Below are 8139 nucleotides of genomic sequence, written 5' to 3'. Positions count from 1 at the left end.
TTCAGATAAGCAATGTAGATGCTCTACTGCTTTTAGTGTGGCCTCAAACACCACATTGCTTCTGTTATTATTTTACCCATTGAAACTAAGATAAAATCCCATTGAACTTGGAGAGAGTAGGGACACAGACTCACCTTTCAGCAGGGTAGTCAGATTGACACTGTGTACATGTTGGATGGAAGACGTTATTGTGATAGTGTTTTGTAAAAATACCATCTGGCCAAGGTAGTGGCACATCCCTGTAATCCCAGCACTTGGGAGGTGGAAGTAGAAGATTCAAGATTTCATGGCCATCCTCTGCTATACGGCCAATCAGAATCTAGCCTGGACTATGTGAGGCTCAGTCTCAAAGAGACAAACAAAGCTGAAATAAACAAACAAGAAATACATGATCCGACATAGGAGGGAATATTCACGTCTTGAGGGCCTCGGTGAGAGAAATGAGGGGCACAGGTGGTTGGGTAAGTTGAGGGCCAGGGTTCCACAGGAAGAACAGCAACATGCGAAAGGCTTAGCGGAAGGAGTTCAAACATGGGAAGCAGAGTGAGGACAGAGGAACAGGAAATTCAGGAACAGTGGATGAGAAAAGAATGACCAAAGAAGGTACCGAGATGTAACAGAAGAACCAGGAAGGCAGCCCATGAGTACACACTGGCATCCAAGAGCCTGCTGCACTATGCTGATTTTCCTAGATTGCTTTAGAATAGTTCACAAAATATTAGGAACTGATTTTCTTGCCGTGCTTGAGACCAGAATTTGGAAATCAAGGAGGTACTGGCCAAGTGATGGCTAATTTTGGAAACTCCCAAGAAGAAAGCTTCTCTAGCTTCTGTTGCTAACATTCCATGGCTTGGAGGTGTGGCACTAAAACCCCTGCCTCCATGGTCCTGTCTTTCAAAAATTTTGAGTCTTCATATGGCTTTCTCACAAGACTGCCACTCATTAGATTTAGGACCAACACTGACCAAGCACGTCTGCATTCTAAGTTACTTCTATAAAGAAGCCATTTCCATAAGGCTACATTCTGAGGTTCTGGAAGAACATAAATTATGGAGGAATATTACTCACACCAGCACTGGGGAGGCACTACCATGGATTCATGAACATTCTGAGTTTCTGTTTCTCTCTCAAATGGAACCCTGAAGGAGATGCTCTATAAGTACCCGAGACTGGACAAGGTGGTGAAGAATTCATTGAAAGACCTGGGAAGTCAAAACTGGTCACTTTGTCTGCCGACCACCATGCTACAGACAAGCCCAGGACTTATATCCTTTCCTAGACAGAGATGAGAAATGTTTTGTGACATTTAAAAATATTAGTATCCATCCAGGCAGAGTGGCACACACTTTTAATCCCAGCACTTGGGAGGCAGAGGCGGCAGCTCTCTGTGAGTTAAAGGCCAGCCTGGTCTATATAGTGAGTTCTAGGACAGCCTGAACTGAACTATATAGTGAGACCCCGTCTTGTAAAAACAAACAAACAAACAAACAAAAAATAGTATCCCACAATAAACAGAGAAGCCACTGATGTAATTTCCAACAAACTTTCCTATAGCCTAGAAACTTTGTACCATTAACTATAGAAGGTTTACCTCAAATCATCAATCAACATTTCTTCATGCAAGGAAACAATATTTGTGCTTCTTCCTACAAGTTCATTAATAATTCTCCCACATATAATTATTTATATGTTTAAACAAGCAATGCATAGCTATACTTTTTTTCAACTATGAACTATGGCTTGTAGTTAGGTTTGCATATGTATTGTGTGTGGCATGTATGTGTGTATGTGTGTGCCTGTGGTATCCAGAAGACAAAGAATTTAACAACTGAGTGTAATATCTCCCTAGTCCTCCATAGGTCTGTGATAAAATATTTTTTCATGAAAACCAAGAATATTTTGATGAAGGATGAGGAATTGACTCTACAATGAATTCTTTTATATGATCAGGTGTCTTTAAGAAGATTGCCTGGTATAAACACTCGAGTCTACTGAAATGACATGATTTTGAAGGACTTGGTGCATTCACAACACAAATAATGTCTCTTCCCGGTATGGCGTGGATGGTGCGCCAATAGTATCCCACAGCTTCAGTAATGGTAATATGTGTGACCTTGATGATACAGCTTCGGCTGATACATAACAATGAGACTTCCCATAGACAGAACATCACTATAGTTTCTCTGCACTGTGAATTTGCTCCTAGGATGTCACTTGTGAGTTCTGCAGGAAGCCCTTTTCTGCTTTGTTATGGACAAAAGATCTCTCCTTACTGTGAATTTTACAATGTCTATAGAAAGAGGACTTATCACTGAAGGCCCTCCCACACTCAGCGCACACATACGGCTTCTCGCCTGTGTGAATTCGCTGATGCTCTTTGAGATTGGCTTTAGAAGACATGGCTTTCCCACAGTCGCTGCATATGTAAGGCTTTTCTCCAGTGTGAATTCTCTGATGTGTGCTGAGAACCGACCTATCATTGAAGGCCTTCCCACACTCAGAACACACGTAAGGTTTCTCCCCAGTGTGAATTCGGTGATGGACCTTCAGGTGGGACGCTCTCCGGAACGACTTCCCACAGTCAGAGCATTTGTAAGGTTTCTCACCAGTGTGAGTTTGCTGATGCATCTGCAGGTGAGAGTTTCTTCTGAATGACTTCCCACAGTCATCACATTTGTAAGGTCTCTCACCAGTGTGAATGCGATGATGTACATGTAGGTGTGACTTCACACTGTATGATTTCCCACAGTCATGGCATTTGTAAGGCTTCTCCCCTGTGTGAACTCGACAATGCTTCTTCAGATCTGAAGCATACAGAAACAACTTTCCACAGTCGCTACATGGGTAACATTTCTCCCCAGTGTGAATTCTCTGATGTGTGGTGAGGACTGACTTTTGGCTGAAGGCCATCCCACAGTCAGAACACACAAAAGATCTTCCGTCAGTGTGAATCTGATGATGGACCTTCAACTGGGATATTTTCCTGAATGACTCCCCACAGTCAAAGCACTTGTAAGGTCCCTCACTGGTGTGAATTCGATGGTGTGCAAGCAGGTTAGATTTAATACTGAAAGATTTCCCACAGTCAGGGCACTCATAAGGCTTTTCCCCTGTGTGAAATCGACAATGCTTTGTCAGATCTGATGCACAAACAAACATTTTCCCACAGTCACTGCACGTGTAAGGCTTTTCTCCAGTGTGAATTCTCTGATGTATGGTGAGGACGGACTTTTGGCTGAAGGCTTTTCCACAGTCAGAACATGCATAAGGTTTCTCCCCAGTGTGTGTCCGAAGGTGCACCTTTAGGTGGGATGTATAACTGAATGATTTCCCACACACATGGCATTCATAACGTTTCTCCTTTGTGTGGATGTCACGGTGCACTTGCAGGCTGGACATACTCCTAAGTGATTTTGCACAGTCAGGACATTCATAAGGTGTTTCTTCTCTATGAGTGTCTGGATGGGAGGTCAATTTAGACTTGTGGAGAAAGGTTTTCCCACATGTGTGACAGATAAAAGACGTCTCCATACTGTTAGTTATTTGTTGTTGACAGAAAGCTGACTCACCAGTGAAGACCTTGCCACATCCAGTATAGTCAACTGCTTTGTCTTGAAAATTAATTTCATGCTCCATAAGTGGTAGACTGGGAGAAAGAACATTCCCAAACTGACTTTCACTGTATAATTTCTCTCTTTGATGAGGAATTGTACACACACTATTAGAAGAGCCTTGTGTAAAAAACTGATGAGATCCAATGTCACTAACCTGCTTTGTGGTACTGCTTTGATTGTCACTGTATGCTTCAAGGTTAGGCTTCAGACTTTTTGCCAATGAGAAACCCCTTGGAGGTACATATTGTGTAGAAATGAGGTGGGGTCCCAAGAGAATAGACTCTCCAGTTTCTTCACAGTCACAGCCACCGTCTCTGCTCAGTGTTTTCTGATTTTGGAAAGCACCAGGATTTACGGGTGGGATCTGTCTTTGCTGATCTGTCTTTGCTGTAGTATTGCCAGCCTGCCACAGCTTCTCTAAGACGGAACAATATGAACCATGTCCTGCGACTTCGCTGGATGCATCCCTTAGAAATGAAGTTTTCACAAAAGTTTGTTGATGTGGTGTGTCAAGCTGTAATTCACCTGCAGAGAAGAGGAACAGATGAAGGAGCAGGCACAGTGAACAGGACGGAGGAGGAATCACATGGAACTGAATTTGAACCCTGAGAAATCTGAGTCAGGCAGTAGTCATGCTCATCATGTGGATGATAGTGGTAAGGAACACTACCACAGCCCTTATTACATACCAAACTACATATATACAGCACCCATGCATGCTAGGCAACTTTGTATGCACCAGACACATGAACTCAAAATAATTCCCCAAATAGCCACATCTACTCTCCTTTTTTTAATATGTGAGAAATTGGGAACTATGGTCAGTGGCCAAAATCACTTAGTTTAGTGGGCCAAGATTTGGTTTGGGCAAAGGCAACCAGTTCAACAAATACGAGACCTAGCTATACATATGTAGTAAATAGGATGGACTCTGACGAGGCTGTTATACTGCATTGTTGGTGGATAGCTAAGACCTACAGAACAGACTGCCCAGAAGACTTCATTAGCTCTTAGAGATGCATATTCATGCCCTTTGCCCTTTTCTCGTCTGCTTTTTTGGTTCTTTTTCTTTATTGTGGTAGTGAGGATTAAAGCAGAGCCTCACCCATGCCAAGCAAGTATTCGACCCTGAGCAATAAACCTATACTCTCAGATTGTTATTCTTTATTTTATTTTTTTAAATCACACACACACACACACACACACACACACACACACACACACACACACACACACACACACACACACACATGCAGAAGAGGTGGGGCTGGAAAGATGGTGTGGTTAAGAACACTTGCTGCTCTTGCTGATGACCCAGGTTTGGTTCCCAGCACCTGCATGACAACTAAATTATAACTACAGTTCCAAGGAATCTGACACCCTCTTCTGGCTTCTACAGGTACTGCACCATACATGGTGCATGGACATAAAGGAAGGCGAAACACCCATACACAAAATAAAATAAAATAAAATAAAATAAAATAAAATCTTAATACATACCTACACCCACATTCTCTCTCTCTCTCTCTCTCTCTCTCTCTCTCTCTCTCTCTCTCTCTCTCTCTCTCTCTCTCTCTCCTCTCTCTCCACTTGCACGTGTTGCACATGCCAAGGTATGTGTGTGGAATTCAAAGGACAACTTGGGGAGTCAGCCTTGCCTCTTATATGCCCGCTCCATGAATCAAACTCACTACTGCCAGCACAAAATAACACATGGAGATATCCAAAGGGGATAGAGCATCAAGACAAGAGGAAAAAATTCATGAAAGATTGATATTCCACCAGGTTTTGAAAAGAGACATAAGGAAAGGAGGCCCATCCTGGACCCCCCGGCCAGCTGTGCTCACCCACTGCCAAGAGGTGGCTGTAGATCTCCAGCATCACGTCCTGGTACAGGCGTCTCTGGGCAGGGTCCAGGTGCTGCCACTCCTCCTGGCTGAAGTCCACGGTGACATCATCAAACGACACCAATCTCTGTAACAACATACTCACTGTGAATCAACACTGACAAATAGGACATGTGTTTCAGTGATCCCCTGCCCCCAGGCTCAGCTTTAAGCTTTCCACAAAACACCTCTTTCCCACCGTATTTTGGGGCATAAAGAAAAAATAAAAAAAAAAAAAAACTGGCCACCTATTAAACAGTGTCACCCCCTCCCCGGGAGGCCTGAAATGGATTCTTTTCCATTCTCTGTCATAGATTAAACAGCATGACATTATTAAGCCACATTGTACCTGTCCATAGCTGTGTTGGGTCCTTGGAATTCAACACTATATGAGTTTGTACACTCAGAGAAACTCAGACTTGCAGAATAGCAAATATAAAGATCCAAGTATTGGGCCACAAAGAAACACTTTCAGAAATCTATACAAAGCGAATTGTTGGGGAGGGCAAATCAGGCACATGCCTGGAAACGGCCGCCATGCTGACCAGAGCACAGCAACTAAAACTGGAGGTAAGAAGTTTGACTGGAATGTGGGGAACAGCACATTCTAGAAGAGAACTAGGATGAAGGAGGAATGGTAGGAAAAGCCACGGTTTTAGGCAGTGGCAGAGAGCTCTGGGTAGGAGGAGACAGTAACATCCATAATGTCTCAAAAGTGGCCGTCATCCACGTTACAGGGAGGTATTGTGGGGTGGGTCTGAGGTAGGCGAAAAGGGTGTGGGTTTTTCAACCTTGAGTCATGGATTGTCACTTAAATAATGAACTGCAGGGAAATGAAGATCTCCAAGTTTAAAGGGCTGGCCTTCCTTAGTGCATCGGATTTGTGTCACTCTAAGATGTGATGGCGAAAGGCACAAGTGCAGCCAGAAGGGCAGCTGTTATTACAGCACTCTTCCTCCTTGGCACTGGCTGCTAAACCACACGAGGAGCACTGCCAGGTCTGCGCGAGGGTTTTGGGATGAAGACACCTGAACCCGGTGATGGTTTTACCATCACAGGAGAGGGATGGCCAGCATGGTGTGAACCTGGCAGGATACAATAGTGCAGGCATGTTGCCACTGTGAAGTGTTCTTACAAGAATAAAATAAAATTGGAGTCTGATCGTTCTCCAGAGTGGAAATCTCCAATTCAAATACAATGGTAGCCACAAGTCATCTCAAAGTTTCTAGTAGCCATATTAATTACAAACAGATGGAATCAACTTAATTTAGCCCAATATATCCAAATTATTATTTTAGGATACTCAGCTTCAGGTTAAAGAGCAGGCTCAGCAGTTAAGAATGCTGACTTCCAGAGATCTGGGTTCAATTCCCAACACCCACATGGTAGCTCACAACTGGCTGTAACTCTAGTTCTAGAGGATCTGATGCCCTCTTCTGGCTGCTGTGGGTACTGCATGCACATGGTACACAGATATACAAGTAGGCAACACATCCATACACACAAAATAATATAATTAAAAAAATTAATTTGAGGAGCCAATGTGCAGCTATGAACTGGAAGAGAAAATCAAAAGACTCAGGGATCTGTACACATGTGGGGTAAAGACAGTGCTATGTAGGTGTTACCTTGGTACAGAAACATTCCCTCCTGGTGGAAGGGAGAGATTCAAGAGACCACATCTTCATGTTACATAAACGTGTAAGCTGGACACACAGCTGGGGCAAGGATGATGCAGCTGCCTGAGTGCTCCATGCCTCCGAAAGGTGCACTTTACATATACTGCCATAATTAATAAACACACACACACACACACACACACATACACACACAAATCTGGTTTACCAAGCTAAGCTAGATAGATTTGGATGCACCTACTTCTTTGTCCTGCCAATCCTCTGGGTTGGATAGAAACAGGACTCCCCAGGAAGTCATAGCTGGGCAGATAAACCTAAACCTGAGAAGCGGCACCATGAACACGGCAATGAAAAGATGGGGAAATGGTGAGGTCTCAGGTCATAAGAGTTTCACTCTTAGCTGGAAATCAAGGTTGTCTCAAGAACAGGAACCCAATCTGCTGCTTCCAGCTTTTGCAGTCTAGCTGTGAAAAGTGGAACCTGGGGCATCTCTCCTCACCTCACACGATCCATTCTGCTCTTCTGCTTCTAATCTCGGGGGCATCTGGCAGAAATTCATGTCAGTAGGCATGTCCTCTGCGGCTTCTACTCTTGGCCTGTCTTTGGTTTCCTCAGGATTCTGAAGATACTTGAGCATGTGGAGGATGCACGTAGAGTTGCAGCGCAGAGGTCAGCTGGGTTATGCTGGGAAAACTGGCAATGTGGATGACTCAGCCTCGCCTGGAGGTTTGCAAAGACATCGGGAAACCCTGGAAAGCCAACGACCACATTATCACTAACTCAACAAATCTGCCCACGAAGAGCTGAAGGCCCTAACTGAAGGCACATGTAGACACTGCAGAGCAAAAAAGGCCCAGAAATGTCCAACTCTTCCTCTCACCTCTTAACTGTGACAACAGGAAGGTATTAAGTAAGGGGATGTAAAGCAAAGATGAGGCTCATCAGCCTGGCAGGTCATAAAGATGACAAAAATCAGCTAGCTATCAGCTTATTTTCCAAACA

The 8139-nt window shown here is 43.9% G+C and overlaps 1 protein-coding gene across 1 annotated transcript; it reads right to left on the bottom strand.

The window, feature by feature from the left end:
• Nucleotides 1-462: 462 nt before the first annotated feature.
• On the bottom strand, nt 463-7907 carry LOC131923050 (zinc finger protein 260-like). The gene is made up of 3 exons (XM_059277909.1): nt 7637-7907; nt 5462-5588; nt 463-4139 (listed from the first exon to the last, which is right to left on the bottom strand). The coding sequence occupies exons 1-3, from the start codon at nt 7772-7774 to the stop codon at nt 2203-2205; spliced, it is 2202 nt and encodes a 733-aa protein (XP_059133892.1). The 5' UTR covers nt 7775-7907; the 3' UTR covers nt 463-2202.
• Nucleotides 7908-8139: the final 232 nt, after the last annotated feature.

Source organism: Peromyscus eremicus, chromosome 1 (genome assembly GCF_949786415.1).
Source record: "Peromyscus eremicus chromosome 1, PerEre_H2_v1, whole genome shotgun sequence".
Classification (NCBI taxonomy): domain Eukaryota; kingdom Metazoa; phylum Chordata; class Mammalia; order Rodentia; family Cricetidae; genus Peromyscus; species Peromyscus eremicus.
Note: the sequence above shows the minus strand (reverse complement) of the source record. Positions and strands in the feature narration are given on the sequence as shown.

What these genes read in the sequence shown, in the direction of transcription:
- LOC131923050 (XM_059277909.1), bottom strand. Translation starts at nt 7,774, where the DNA reads ATGCTCAAGTATCTTCAGAATCCTGAGGAAACCAAAGACAGGCCAAGA. An exon ending in AGCAGAATGGATCGTGTGAG is followed by an intron (nt 5,589 to 7,636) that starts GTGAGGAGAGAT and finishes ATGTTGTTACAG; the next exon opens with AGATTGGTGTCGTTTGATGA. An exon ending in CAGCCACCTCTTGGCAGTGG is followed by an intron (nt 4,140 to 5,461) that starts GTGAGCACAGCT and finishes TCTTCTCTGCAG; the next exon opens with GTGAATTACAGCTTGACACA.